This window comes from Giraffa tippelskirchi, chromosome 14, assembly GCF_054371585.1.
Source record: "Giraffa tippelskirchi isolate mGirTip1 chromosome 14, T2T-mGirTip1v1.2.pri, whole genome shotgun sequence".
Lineage (NCBI taxonomy): Eukaryota > Metazoa > Chordata > Mammalia > Artiodactyla > Giraffidae > Giraffa > Giraffa tippelskirchi.
The window spans coordinates 47662020-47677596 of record NC_137288.1 but is presented as its reverse complement, the minus strand read 5'-3'; the positions used below and the strand labels follow the sequence as shown (position 1 = coordinate 47677596).

Below are 15577 nucleotides of genomic sequence, written 5' to 3'. Positions count from 1 at the left end.
CAAGTGTCCTCAGCTCTCGTCTTTACTTGAAGAAAGTGGAAAACACACATTCACACAGAAATGAAGTGTGTGTCAGGCCGATTGGTATTTTCACTGATACTGAGGTCCTTTTTTTTTTCCTTCATCAAAGCAGTCGTTTTGTTGGTTTGAAAAAAAAATCAAGTAGGTCTGTGAGAGAAACATGGATTGTCTTTTTTATTCTTTTCCAGCACCTGCTCTGAAGAATAATTTCCACATGCCCCAACACTGCTTCAGTGATAAACAACAAACACACTATCATTAACTGAGACTTGCCCACTCAGCTCAGCTGCCCCCAGATGACACTGTAAAAGCAAGCACGCTCAAGGCGAGTGTTGGGCTGTGAGTTTGCTTTCTCACCTCTGTTCTGTCGGGTTTAGTTCTGTGAGAGCTGAGGGATGCCAGACACAGCCTTGCAACCCAGAAGGGTCTATAGATCTGCATGTCTTTGGCTAGTAAATCCCACTGCACCACCCTCCCCTCCAGTGGTGAAAAGAAAATGCTTGCTCTGGAGCCCTGGGTTCCTGATTGGTTGGTTGGAAGGTGTCCTGTGTGTCTGTATTTTGACCCTTAACTGAATGCCTCTCCCAGGACGTCTACACGCTGGCCTCTGGGACACCCAGCTCGGCGTGTCCCTTGTCACGCAGGAAGCTGGCCACAAAGTGGGGGAGAAGGTTGTGAAAGCCTCGTACATGGCACTATTGCCAGTCGTGTGCCTGGGGCCGGCTGAGGGGTGACAGCACGTGTGTCCATGGTGGGCTCTACGCTCCAGGCTCATGTTTGTGAACCCCCTATAGGGGGTACAGGAGGCGTTTGGTTTGTTCAGAGAAATGCAAAAGCAGCCTTCCAGAACAATTGCATTCCCCTGCCAGGGTGGTGGGCTTCCCTGGTGGTTCAGACCACCAGAATTTGCCTGCAGGGCGGGAGACCTGGGCTCTATCCCTGGGTTGGAAAGACCCCCTGGAGGAGGACATGGCAATCCACTCCAATATTCTTGCCTGGAAAATTCTATGGACAGAGGAGCCTGGCAGGCTACAGTCCATGGGGTCGCAAAGAGCCGGATACGACTCAGCAACTAACACACATACACATCGGAGTGGTAACCAAGGTGATGGCATTTGAATTATTTGAAAACCACACGAATGAACCTAATAGATTTACATCATGTGACCTCCAGAAGAACCAAGGGGGTTCAGGGCTTGGGGAAGGCTCATTAGGAGAGGATTCATCCAGGATGTGAGGAAGGTTATTTTTTTTAAAAGAAGGCATTTGATAAGAGAAGAGTGTTGCAGGGAGACGGAGGGCCAATCTTAGGATGTGGAAAGAAAACAGGCAGACACAGAGGGTGTGCTGTGAGCACCCAGCCCAGACTACCCATGCTTCTTCCAGCTTGTGCTCAGATCTTCCTCCCCAAAGCCTTCTCTAACCACCTGTTTCCACTGCCATCCACCTGCTCTCCACACACCCTCTGTCCATTTCTTGCTTTCCCTGGAGAAGGAAATGGCAGCCCACTCCAGTATTCTTGCCTGGGACATCCCATGGACAGAGGAACCTGGTGGACTACGGTCCATGGGGTCGCAAAAGAGTCAGACACGACCTAGCAACTAAACAACAGCAGTGTTGTTAAAATATCCTCCCACTCTAGTGTAAGTGCTATAAGGACAGAGATTGTCATCTGTTTTGTTCACCATGATACCCAGTGCGTGTTACAGACTAAATGCTGCATCCTTGTTTCTTGAATAAATAGGATATAGTAAGAAAGAAGTATGGTGGGCTGTGTTTTGGGATTTAAAGAACTTAGGCGGAGAATTCAGAGACCTGAGTCTTGAAGCCAGGGCCAGCGTGGGAGGGCGGTCAAGTTCACTGGGCTGCAGTTCCCTCACTAGTGAGATGGACTGGCTGAGTCAACCACTGACCTTCTCTGGACTGTGAGGCTCTGAGGACCTGCATGGTCAGAGGATGCTAGCAGGGAGCATCTTGAAATCTGCTCCAAACCACCTGGAGCTGTTAGTATGGCAGTGGATTTCTGAGCCACGGGGTCAAGCTGGTATTTGTAAAAAGAATTTGATTTTTATGAAGTACTCCAAGTAGATTTTTTTCAAAAAGAGGGGTTAAGAGGCTAGATATTAATTTTTTAATCATTGTATTTATTTATTTTATTTTGCCTGTGCAGGCTTTTCTCTAGTTGCAACAAGTGGTGGCTAGTCTTCATTACAGAGAAGACAATGGCACCCACTCCAGTACTCTTGCCTGGAAAATCCCATGGACAGAGGAGCCTGGTAGGCTACAGTCCATGGGGTCGCTAAGAGTCGGACACGACTGAGTGACTTCACTTTCACTTTTCACTTTCATGCACTGGAGAAGGAAATGGCAACCCACTCCAGTGTTCTTGCCTGGAGAATCCCAGGGACGGGGGAGCCTGGTGGGCTACCGTCTATGGGGTCGCACAGAGTTGGACACAACTGAAGCAACTTAGCAGCAGCAGCAGTCTTCATTGTGGTGCGCGGGCTTCTTTTGTGGAGCACAGGCTGTAGGGTGCACAGGCTTCAGTAGTTGCGGCTCCCAGGCTCCAGAGCACATGCTCAGTGGTTGTGGCACCCGAGCTTAGTTGCCTCACAGCATGTGGCACCTTCCTGGGCCAGGGATTGACCCTGTGTCTCCTGCATTGGCTGGTGGATTCTTTACCATGGAGCCACCAGGGAAACCCCCTTGATACATTAACTTTTATTACCACTTAATAAAGCCTTATTTCACTTCCTTCCTTTCCACTAACTTATCTCACCCAACTCCTGCAGCCTTGAACCACCAGCAACTCTTTGGGTCCATAGATGGGTTAGCCATTGACTTTTAAGGCTTCTATTTCAGTGAACTAGAACTTTAGAAGAAAACACAACAGGGGCAACCAACTTGTTTTGGTTTCAAGCTCAAGGCTCTGCATGCCTCATAGTTTACCTTGAAATTACTGAGTATAAATCTACCTTCTCAGAGACTTCCCTGGTGATCCAATGGCTAAGACTCTGTGTTCCCAATGTAGGTGACCCAGGTTTGATCCCTGCTCGTGGAACTAGATTCCACATGCCCCAGCTAAGAGTTGACTAAACATCCTGCATGCTGTAACTAAAGATCCTATGCGGCACAACTAAGGCCCAGCACATGCAAATAAATAAATTAAAATATTTAAAAAAAAATAAAATTATCTTCTCTTCCCAGGCCACTCTGTTCCAGAAATTTCACCACCACTGGGGGATGATTCCTCTGAGGGGCCAACAGACCTTACCAGCCAAACCTCCAAGCCAGTCCTGACCCCTCCACAAGATAATGAGGATTTATTTAGAGTGGAATAAACTTGCTGCTCAAGTATGTCACCACAGAATAGAAAGAGAAATTACAGCCTGTAGAAACCTCAGGCTGGTAATGGTTAACTTGCTGGAGACGAAGTTTTCCTGCTCGTTTCGGTTGTTGTTGTTCAGTGGCTCAGTCATGTCCAGCTCTTTGTGACCCCATGGACTGCAGCACGCCAGGCTTTTCTGTCCTTCACTATCTCCTAGAGTTTGCTCAGACTCGTGTCCATTGAGTCAGTGGTGCCATCCAACTATCTCATTCCCTGTTACTTCATTTCTGAGAAAGGCTCATCTCTCAGCATTTGAAAGGATGTTTCTATAGCCCTGGGTTTCAACAGAACACTCCACAAGTGTAACCTGTTTGCCTCCTCTGATTTCTCTCTTAGGCATACTTCACTTGGCTTTGTTTTGCTTTCACCTCTGGAGGTCAGCAGCCTTGGAGGAGCAACCTGTGATCATTTGGGTTTAGCTCCCAGCTCAGCCACTCACTGGCTTAGGTATTCAACCTCACTGACCCCTACTTTCCTAAAAATCTATAAATTGGGGTCAGAAGTCCTACTTGGCGAGGTTATTAAAGGGCATGGCTTCCCTGATGGCTCAGTGGTAAAAGAATCTGCCTCCTAATGCAGGAGCTGAGGGTTCGATCCAGGGATCAAGAAGATCCCCTGTAGGAGGAAATGGCAACCCACTCCAGTATTCTTGCCTGGAGAATCCCATGGACAGAGGAGCCTGGCGGGCTACACGATTCAGCAACAAAGTAGCTGGGCAGGGGTACGTGGCACACATCGGGTCCTCTAGATTGGCCACCATCCTTAGCAATTCCTCTTCACATTTGCTGCAAGAGCAAACTCTCATCCACTAAGCAAATATCTCATGGCTTTCCTCCAAGTACCTGTGCAGTCCAAGCGTCCAGCTCAATTATACATCAGAGTCTAATGGCCCAAGCTGGAGCTAAATTTTCATGCGTCCTTTTAATTAAAAGATTGAATGCCTGATCACAGAAGGACATTGTTTGGTGGTGCTGATAATGAAGTAGTCAGGGCTGCTGAAGTGTATCATTAGGAGGGTTGACAATAAACTCCGTGCCCATAGAATGAAATGAATAGGAAGAGGGCCAGGAGGAAGCGGCCAGCACGGAGGGGCAGATGTAAGAGACGTGATGGATGAACTGTCCCCCGAGGGCGAGGATTCCTCTCCTCAGAACTGAAGGCATTTGTTTACAGTTCATATAATAAAGGATTTCTTATTATAAAACTATGAGGAGAAAGTAATGGCATTCTTTTGAGACACTATACATCCTGGCAGACATTGTATGTTCTGAGTGGCATCATTATCTGGCTTTTGGCTTTAACAATTCTTTTTTTAGCAGACAAGGTATACATTATAAATTTTAAACAAATAATGCATGTATACCTTTTACATTAAAACCAAAACAGAACTGACTGCCCTTTTTATACATATACACATGCTCAGTCACTTCAGTCACATTCGGCTCTTTGCAACCCCATGAACCATAGCCCACCAGGTTCCTCTGTCCATGGGATTTTCCAACCAAGAATACTGGAGTGGGTAGCCACTTCCTCCTCCAAGGGATCTTCCTGACCCAGGGTTTGAACTAGCCTCTCTTGTGCCTCCTACATTGCAGGGGGGTTCTTTACTGCTGAATCAATGGGGAAACCCCATGCATATACATGAAAAAATGTTAATGAAAGAAACTATACATTTAGTAAATGTGTAAAATATTAATATAAGCTCAGGATGAATGCTGAAGATTTCAAATTCATAAAACTCTTCTGAATTATTTTTCTGATTTGAATACATCTTTATGAATATAGAGATGTGGTGAGGCTTTTTATTTATTTTGCACAGAAAGTGATTTTGTTTTTAATTCTTGTCCTCCTGTTATCATGATTCCCTGCACTGTTTAAGAAACTTGGCATAATAAGGTGTCCATATGCTTGCTCAGTCATTTCTACTCTTTGTGACCCTATGGACTGTAGCCCGCCAGACTCCTCTGTCCATGGAATTTTCCAGGCAAGAATACTGGTGGGGGTTGCCATTCCCCTCTCTAGGAGATCTTCCCAACCCAGTGTTGAATCCAGGTCTGCATTGCAGGAAGATTCTTTATCATCTGAGCCACCAGGGAAGCCCCTAGTAAAGTCACCAAGGATTTGTATTTTGGAAACTAAATACTCATTAATAGTTTTTTTTTAAATGCTAGCTAAATCCATATCCCATCATTTAGTAAATAGTCTTTATAATAAGGAAAAACTAATTATTCGTGGGATAAAATGTTTTATGTATTTAACTTCTGTTCTACTGATAATGCCCAACATCCAAGTAACTAACTAGGATGTTCACTCTTACTGTTTTGTTGCTTTTCAGGGCATTTTAATCATAGGGATGAATTTGAATCATCAATTTTACTGTTAGGGCCAAATCATTCTCATGGGCTTATGGGAATATATGCCACCAGGCAGTAGATTAATAACTATAAAAAAACCACATGAAAAGCTTACTACAAAACTCAGATCAAAAAAAACCTCAGATAAAAACCTGTGGTTTTCTGAATTTGCTGTCTACCAGCTTTCTGAAGCTTTTCTGTGGTAACTTGATCTTCATGGCAACACCACTGAGCTCTGGACACTTATGGTAATTAAGACAGCTGGAAAGTGCCCTGCACTCACCCATGGCACCAACTTTCACATAGCAAGGAAGGCCACTCGCTGATAAGTACGCATCCATGTTAACAGCCCTCCTTTGGTAATGGTCGAAAAATATGATAGTGAAAGAGTCTCTTGTTTTCCAAAAAGATTAGAAAAACAGACTGGATTGGGGCTGGGACCATAGAACTTGGGAGGGCTCTTTATGGAGAACCACAGCAGAAAGGAATTCTCTCTGCTGGTCAATTTTTCTGGCCTTCTGCACCATCATTCCCGCAGCATTTCAATGTATTCTCTCCATCCGGCTAACTACCCCCTGATCGGCGGCCCCATCAACCCTCATCTTCTTACTTTAAACAAATGTGTTGTTGGAAACAAGGGTGAATCAGGGAACTCGGAGTTTGTGGACTGGGGACCAAATTGTCAGCCTATTCTGAACTTCCGCGGAATACTCAAGGAATTAGAGGGATTCTGACTTCCTTTGGCTTCCCCAGTGTTTTTTGTATAATACAGCCTTGGACACTGGAAGATGCATGAACAGGAGCCTAGAATTGAGTTCAGTGGGGCTGGAGCAAGGCAGGTAGCCTGTGGGAGGGCATGGATCCTGCAGACACGTTCTGTCTGTGGGCTGCTGAATTGCAGATGTGCTCTTTGGGCCAGGCTCTGTGATAAACTGGCTCTCTCGGTGGTGAGGGGCACGCAGGTTTCACTTCCTGAGCTAGAATCTCTTCTCCGCAGCTCACCTCGATCCATTCCCTGCCCTTCCTACCCGCCCCTCGCAGTGGGAATCAAGTCCCCCATCCCTGGAAAGTAATGCTAAGAAAACAAACACTACAAAGGCTGGTAACAGGGGGATATCTCTCTTGAATGTTTTCTGTGACCATCTAGGTCCAAGGAGGAGGGGGGTCCCCCAGCTCCGTGAGCCAGCAGGGTCTCTTTGTAGTAGGCATCTGTATGTTTGGCCAGATGTCCTCCCAGCGGAGGGCAGAGAGGGAAAGATAAAACAGAATTCTTATGAAAAATAAGTCTTGGGAGGGAGAAAAAACAAGACAGAGAGAGTGTGTCAAGTGGGACAGGAGGTGCCATCTGATGTTGATTAAATGCTGATAGAGTCAGCAAGGAGAAATGTGTGTCACAAGGAAGTGACCCTGCTCTTCGGCATGTGGGCCAGTGGCAGCTGTTTGGGAGCAGAGCTGTCAGACCAAGATGTCCAGGGATAAACCCAGCGCTGGCTGTCATGGCAATCAGGGGAGGGAAGGACCCCTGCGCCGGGAGTCAGGATGCATTCTTTCTGATTCTGCTTTACCTGGCCTCACTCTCCCCATCAATAACAGGACGATGCTTGACCAGGTGACCTCTAGGCAACCCTCTAGCCCCAGATTCTGTTATCTACTGTCATCTCTCCTCTGACCAAATCTTCTGAGGCTCTTCTAATGGAATGTAAGAAATAGCCCTGGAGAGATGTGAAAAGTTCACACACACACACCCCCCGCCCCCCAAGGTCTAAAACCCAAAAGGAATGAAACCTCTCATCAGCCATAAAAATGTCATTTAGTCTTTGCACAGCAGCCCGGGATCCACTCTCTTTCTGTGTTTTACAGTTGCCACCAAAGCATGTTCACTGTTTTCTGAATATGAAATGCAGCAGGTCTGTGGGTCTACCTGTGCTTTTGTTGTTGTTCAGTCGCCAAGTCATGTCTTGATTCTTCACAACCCCATGGGCTGCAGCACGACAGGCTTCCCTGTCCCTCACCATCTCCCGGAGTTTGCGAAAGTTCATGTCCATTGAATCAGTGTTGCCATCCAACCATCTCATCCTTTTTTCACCCTCGTCTCCTTCTGCCTTCAATCTTTCCTAGCATCAGGGTCTTTTCCAGTAAGTCAGCTGTCTGCATCAGGTGGCCAAAGTGTTAGAGCATCAACTTCAGCATCAGCCCTTCCAATGAATGTTCAGGGTTGATTTCCTTCTACCTGTTCTTCTCCCCTCCCAAGTCCAAAAATATTTTCATTCTGCATGCCTGCTGTCACTTCAGTCACGTCCAACTCTTTGGGACCCTACGGACTGTAGCCTGCCAAGTGCCTCTGTCCATGGGATTCTCCAGGCAAGAATAATGCAGTGGGTTGCCATGTCCTTCTCTAGGGGATCTTCCTGACCTAGGGATCGAACCCACATCTCTTACATCTCCTGCATTGACAGGCGCATTCTTTACCACGAGTGCCACCTGGGAAGCCTGGGTGTAAGAGGACTTTGTTTCATTTTAAACTCTCAAGATTACAGAGTTTAAGAGCAGATGTGTATATGTGTATAGTTAAGAGTGAACCCTTGAAAGTTTTCTTGTTTTTGTTTTTTCTTTCTGGCACCTTCATGAGGTCAGCAGTGTTTTGTTACAGGGTGAGGCTGGATTCCAGTGGGAATGGAAGAGAAATCTTCCACTGAGATGAGACGATCTCACACTAGGACTAGGGCCGTGGAAATGGATAGGGAAGCTTGACCAGAGAGACACTGGCACCGTGATGTAGGGGAGATATCATGGCGTTTGGAGTCGGACAGACCCCAGTTTAAATCCTAGCTATGATGTCTGTGGGATGTCATTTCAGCTCTTGCTCCCCGCTTGAAGGGTGATTATGTGAAGTCCCTAGATCAGAGTCTGTCACGATGTAGGCAGTAAAGTGAAAGTGTTAGCACTTTTTGAGAAGCACTGTTCTAACACACGGCGGCCAGACCTGCAGCATCGCAGACCCTGGGAACTTGTTGGAAATTCAGATTCTCAGGTGCCTTCTCAGACTTCCTGAATTAGAAAGGCTGTGTTTTAATGAGCCCTTCAAGTGAATCCAGTGGGATGGGATGGTGGTAGTGTTGAGGGATGGAAATAAGAAAGTTGAAGAATCACTGCTCTAAGCCATGAATCACTGCTCTAAGCCATGGAACAGAGAGCTCTCACCCCCTCCCCTTGGGTGTATAACCCAGAACACTGGAGGGATTGGTTAAACCCTGGGAGTTAAATTTGAGGCATTGTTCTATGCTGTTTCTCTCATCATTTTGCATTAAACACAGCTGAAGGATTCTTTTCACCAAAGAAGGGCACTAGGCATAAGATTACAAACCAAAGGGGAGGAACTTCAGCTGTGGCTTAATCTTCACAACTTATCCATCAAAAGTTATTGAGCACACTTCTAGGAGATCAGTCCTTTATGTGCTATTGCTCCTGGGGGACGCTATTAGTGAGATGCACATAGGAAAACCAGTCAGGGCAAGGAGGACTCTCCCAACATGCCTTACAATGTGATTTCACATTAAAGTGTCCAGAGCCTTTGTCTTCTGTGTTTCTAATAAAACTATGGCAAGTTCCCTTTTTATGGGTTAGTTTCTGGAGTCCCTTGCAGAAGTGATGGTGGTTTACCACTTAGACTAGAGTGTTTTTCAAACAGTTCAACTGTGAGCAATAAAAATTTACCTCTTCTCATCAGAAATGTCTGGTTTTTCTGGTTGTTCCCTAGTTGTTATTCATATCTCTGTGATAACTTAAATAAGGTCACTGTCTGTTTTCTGCATGTATGTAATGTACAAAAGTGGTTATATATTGAGCATTTTAATCCTAAAATTACCTATATTTTCTGCTATAGTAAGTAACAGTACATTATTAAGTTATGTAGTACATTATAGCCAGTGGCATGCTGGTAAACCAATTTGGGATGTGTGAGGGCATCATGTATAGTGTTTGTGAATTTCCATGGTATAAATAGTCCCTCCAGGGTTGAGTTCAAGCTGCCAACAATTTAACAACCAGCTCCCTAAATTCCTACAAATTTGACAATTGACTCTTGAAAGCAGTAGGAATTAGCTCAAGCACACCACTGAAACAAACGTCAAGGGAAAAGTCACTTTTTTTTTTTTTGGTTAGTTGTGTTTGAGTTACTGTTGGTCCAATAGTGGCTGAAACAGGTAGATTTGGGTGTTTTAAGTCTTTTGTCATATAGAGATCTTATAATGGAATGTGATTTGGAAACTGTTCTATGAAACAAAGTTCTGTGCTATTTTCAAGTCATTAAATATGTTTATAATAACATAATGGCAATATTTAAGTTGTGTTAAATATATTGCTCAAGCGGTGAGTATAAAGTTTAATTTTAAAATACCACTCAACCTATAGAAAGACATGTGAAAACTATATTCTTATAGTATTTAAACCAAAATGCAAAAATTTACTTCTGAAATGGTGTTTTTGGTTACTGTTGTTAAGATTTGCCTTTTCTTACAGGTATTCAAGAAGGAACACAATGTACCAAATGTAAAAATAACTGGGCACTGAAGCTTTCTATCATATTATTATACATTTTATGTGCCTTGCTTACCATCACAGTAGCCATTTTGGGATACAAAGGTAAGTACTCTTTCCCTTTTCCTTCGAAAAAGCAAGTTTCCTTTCATTCATTTACACCTGAAAACACAAGTACATTTGCAGGCATGAAATAGTTCATTAATACAATTCAGATGCAAAACTTAAACCTCTGAAGCTCCATCTTTATGTCTTGAGCTTCTTACAGCTGTGGAATCTGAAAGGAGAGAAGGAGCAATTCCTCTTGAGTCATTTCAACCATAATCATGGTCCTTTTATGAGCTGTAATTTTTTTCCCTCTTTGTTGCTTTTTCCTACTTATTTCCAGATACTCCCTCTTCCTCTATTTTCATCTTATCTCTAAGAGGCCCCACAAAAACTCTGGAGTCAGCACACAGGAAAACTCTATTGACAGAGGATAAGACCTCCAGAGACACGACTTACTTCACCCGAGGACTGGCCTTAAAATTCCCTTTTTTTCTCTTCAGCACATTTACTGTGGTCACTGTTGTTTATCTATCTCCAGAAAAACACTGCCCTGTAGAAATGAAACACAGAGATGGCACCATTGCCTCAGCTGTACTTTACGGCTTATCGGACATTCTTTGAACATGTCTGGTTTAAGATCGGTGCAGGATTTTTGCCTGAACCCCCCAGACTTGCAGATAAAGTGGGTTGGTTCTCCCCACCCCCATGGCCATTCCAGACACCACAGGTAGGAGGTGTCCTGATTCAGAATCACGAACTATGTAAACCCTTTTATAGAAAACAGCCATGGAAGCCTCACAGAGACAGGTGAAACAGACGTGTCCTCTGGTTTCAGCGAGAGAGGCAGACATGGGGTCTGCTCATCTTCACCCTGACAGGTTAACAGTGGAGAATTCCACACGTTCCCATCTCTGTTCCCTGCCCCATCAATTTGACCTGGGGACAGAAAGATGCAAAGTGAATTCCCTCCAACTTGTAATTCCTCCCACTGCTCTTCCCGGATTTAGTCTTTTCCTGTGACCACAATGTACTGGAATGAGAATGGTCCCTGTCCAGTTCTTGAGTCCACCGTTTGAAGAGCAATTGCTAGTGCTTATTAAGTGCTCGTTGACGTGCCAGGAATTACGCTAAGTCCTTGCATGGCTGTGTAACCCGGATATGAATTGTAACCTCTTAGTGTTACTGACTTTTTACCTGTAAAATGACAGTAATGGTGCCATTCTTCAAGGTGCTTGGGATGAGCAAAGATGATATAACTGAGCCACCTGTTCTGAGGTTGGGCCCAGCAGAGTGGCTAAATCTCTCTTCCTTGTTGTTGTTGGTTAGTTGCTAAGTCATGTTGAACTCTGCAACCCCATGGACTACAGCACGCCAGGCTGTCCTTCACTATCTCCCAGAGTTTTCTCAAACTTATGTCTGTTAAGTCGATGATGCCATCTAATCATCTCATCCTCTGTGGCTCTCATCTCCTTTTGCCATCAGTATTTCCCAGCATCAGGGTCTTTTCCAATGAGTTGGCTCTTCGCATCAGGTGGCCAAAGTATTGGAGCTTCAGCTTCAGCATCAGTCCTTCCACTGAATATTCAGGGTTGATTTCCTTTAGGATTGACTGGTTTGATCTCCTTGCAATCCAAAGGACTCTCTCTTCCTTGCTTCCTCATAACTGCGTTTTTACAGTTCTAGCCATGAGAACGGCAAAACATATTAAAAATACTATAGTCAAGGCTTATGGAGTCCACTTCTAAACCTATTTCCATGGAAAATTGTGTGTGTTCCCATAGTGTGTTGACTGATGAAGTTGGGCAGTGGAAATATGGAAAATTACCAGGCCATTTTATCCAGTTGCAATGAGTTAATCTCACCCAGGATTAACAGAGCAAGTGTTAAGAAAGGCTATTAAATCATGGCGAAGGCTGGACAGGGGGAGGAGGGGGAGGAAACCTAATGGGAAAAAGGAGGGTGTTTTATGTCCTAGGTAATTCAGCCTGGCTGTCTTCCCTTACTGGGTTATTGAGGTCATTACTCACTTCTCCACAACTTTTCCTAGTGAACTCAGATAAAGAAGAGGCTTGAAATCAAACTGTCATTTAACCGGTATCTTTAAGGCTGGGTACTGTGTGATGTGACGAAAGTAAACAGAGATGAGAAAGGTTTGAAGAAATACCTCTATGTGGTATTTTTTCATTTTTACTTCTGAAAAAAAAAAGTCTAGAATCTTTAATTATACAGGTAGATCCAAAGGAGGGGGGTTTGTTTGTTTGTTTTTAAAGTACAGATATTTCCTCTGTGTTTATGAGAATGGAAAGGCTTTCTCGGCTCTGGCCTATTTGTGTGGGTCCATTTGCCTGGAACACATTTTCCGTCTTCTCCACCTTTTTCTCATGACTTTCTTTTCCTTCTTTCCCTTCATGTCTCCCTCAGACGTGTGTCCTGCAAAAAGTCCCTGAAAGCTGAGTTGGGTGCCCACCTGCTGGTCCCCATGGCATCATTTTTCACTCTAGTCCCTGTTGCACTATATCACTATGGCTAATGGGTCTGTCCCACCACCCAGACTGTAAGCTTCAAGAAGACAAGAGGCTATCTTTTATTTATTAAATCTCCTACTAGCACGTGGCTCATAGTACATAATTGGGACCCAGTAAAGTTTACTGAGTGAATTAATGAGACGATGGATAGATGGTTGAATTGTAAATTATGACTGACTTCTATAAAGGCAATCAATGGATACCCAGTGACCTCTAAGGCAATTGCTGCAACTCAGGGCCCTACCTGAAAGATTAAAATCCCAAAATCGCTTGGCCTGCTCTAGGTGTATCTCACCAGAATAAAGGGGCATGAGATTGAGGGGGTGAGACAAGTTAGAGGCAAGACCATGTTCTTATTCCTCTTTCTCTAGTCCAAGGCCCCCATCCCGCAGGCTTCTACTGACAAAAAGAAGATAATACAACATGCAGTTTTTGTCTTTAAACACAGCCTTGATGAACTCAAATACTGATATTTTCCAGATGTGTTTTCTCTTTACTTTGAACAGTGATTCCTCTTTCTTGTTGATAAGATTCTGGTGACCCAACATGGTAAAAGGCAGAAAGATAAGTTCTTCCTTCACACACATCCCTTTGAAGTCTGGAGAAACTCACTCCACTTTAAAAAAAAAAAAATGAAGAAACAAAAAAGAATATTCAGTGAAGGAAGAGGTTTCCCTGAAGGAGAAGTTGGAAGGAAATAAAATAGAAACTCCGTTATTTATCGGTTTGCAAAGGCATCTCCATAGCGTTTCCTTCAAAACTGTCTTGTGTGTGTGTGTGTGTTAGTATTAGTTGCTCAGTCATGTCTGACTCTTTGCGACCCTATGGACTGTGGCCCAGCAGGCACCTCTGTGTATGGGATTCTCCAGGCAAGAATACTGGAGTGGGTTGCCATTCCCTTCTCCAGGGGATCTTCCCAACCCAGGGATCGAACCTGGATCTTCTGCATTGCAGGTGGACTCTTTACCATCTGAGCCACCAGGGAAGCCCCAACTGTTCTTTAGTTCTCTTTTTATGTCACTTAGGTAGATACAAGTTAGCATATAACTTAAGTTCCTTCCAGAGAATTTGCTGAACAAGTCAGGATTGCTGAGTCACCCAGACAGGTCAGTACACTAGTGATGACCGAGCGGCATGTCAACCACCTTACAGAAAGCCCATTCTTGGACGGTTACAGCTTGGTGCACCCTCTGTCCTGGACTTTTTATCATCATCCAGGCAGAAGCCACCTTCTAAGTTCAGTGGGCTGTTTTTTCTCTGGAACATTCCCTGAACAGGAAAATTGTATTTTGTGGTCCTGCCCAGCAGGATGCTACCTTAAGGGATTTCAGATAAAGAAGAAAGACAGACATCTGAATCTTTCTCAGTAAGAACCTCCTCTAATACAACATTCCTGGTCACAGATGTCTGCCTTGCTGCTCATTTCTGCAAGGTAGCATTACACCTGGGTAAGCAGGCTTTCAAATGAGCATCAGACCACACTGTGTAGCTGTTGTTAGAATCAAGGATAACACCCTCCCACCAGACAGTATTTTTGTAATGAAACCTGAAATAGTGTTCAAGGTAGAAATGTCTTTATTACATCCCAGGGAAGTGTACCTGGTATTACTGGGAAGTTCCAGATACCACTGAAGAGTTGTGTTTCCTACAGTCAAACTGGTAGACATCCTCCTGAGCACCAGGCAGGACCTCTACACTCTATTCTTCTTTCCTGTCGCCGAGGCCCAGTCATGAGCTATATCTCTGGACCCTCCATGTCCATGTTTGTCCCAAACATGACAAGTACTTGGTAGACCTCTAAGAATGATGAGTATAAAGGAAAGATAAAGAAGACATAGTCCTGGGACTTCTCTGGTGGTCCAGGGGTTAAGAATCTGCCTTCCAACACAAGGGACTCAGCTTCATTCCCTGGTCAGGGAGCTAAGATCACATGTGCTGTGGAGCAAATGAGCCCACACACCTCAACTAGGGAGCCTGTGTGCCACAAACGACAGAGCCCACATGCTCTAGAGCCCATACGCTCTAGAGCCCATGCAGTGCAACTAGAGAGAAGCCCGTGTGCTGCAACGAACAGTCCATGTGCCACAACTAAGACCCAACCCAGCCATAAAAAATAAATATTAAAAATGAAAAGACCAGCAGACCATGAGTGGGTCCTCTTAACAAGAAAAAAGAAAAAATAAAATAAAATAAAATAAAAATGTAAAAAAAAAAAAAAAGAAAAGAAACTAGGAAAAAAAAAAAAACAAGAAAAAAGACACAGTTCTCTGCAAGGGATTTTTCTTGGAAGAAACCATATTTAGGAAAAAGAAATACTCAATGAGAGGCAAAGTGGAACTACAGAGTAAACATGGATGTTGGAGTTAGATCTCCTGGCCTGGAATCCTACTTGGTCCCTTATAAGCTGTGTGACTCGAGGGAAGTTATTGGACATCTCTGGGCCTCAATTTTTTTTCATGTGTGAAATAGCAGTCGTAAGGATTAACTGCAATGATGATGTGATATACCTTGGAAAGAGTGAGGCAATCTGTAGAGGCTGATTTTATTGCCCTTCAGATACAGGGTCCATTGGTGTGGAATCAGATCATCAGGGAAGGCGTAGCACAATGGGCCAGTGAGATTCAGAATAGACCTTAAAGAATGGGTGGAATCAAGACAGGGAGGAAAAGGTTAGTGGCCCAGATCAAGGGCTTTGATAGGACTTC

At 44.3% G+C, this 15577-nt stretch overlaps 1 protein-coding gene across 1 annotated transcript in view; it reads left to right on the top strand.

The window, feature by feature from the left end:
- COLEC12 (collectin subfamily member 12) overlaps window positions 1-15577 on the top strand; it is a 176097-nt gene that overhangs the window by 126054 nt on the left and 34466 nt on the right. Inside the window, exon 3 of the mRNA XM_081561796.1 lies at window positions 10282-10404. Coding sequence (XP_081417922.1) covers window positions 10282-10404 — 123 coding nt within the window. The remainder of the gene's footprint in view (window positions 1-10281; window positions 10405-15577) is intronic.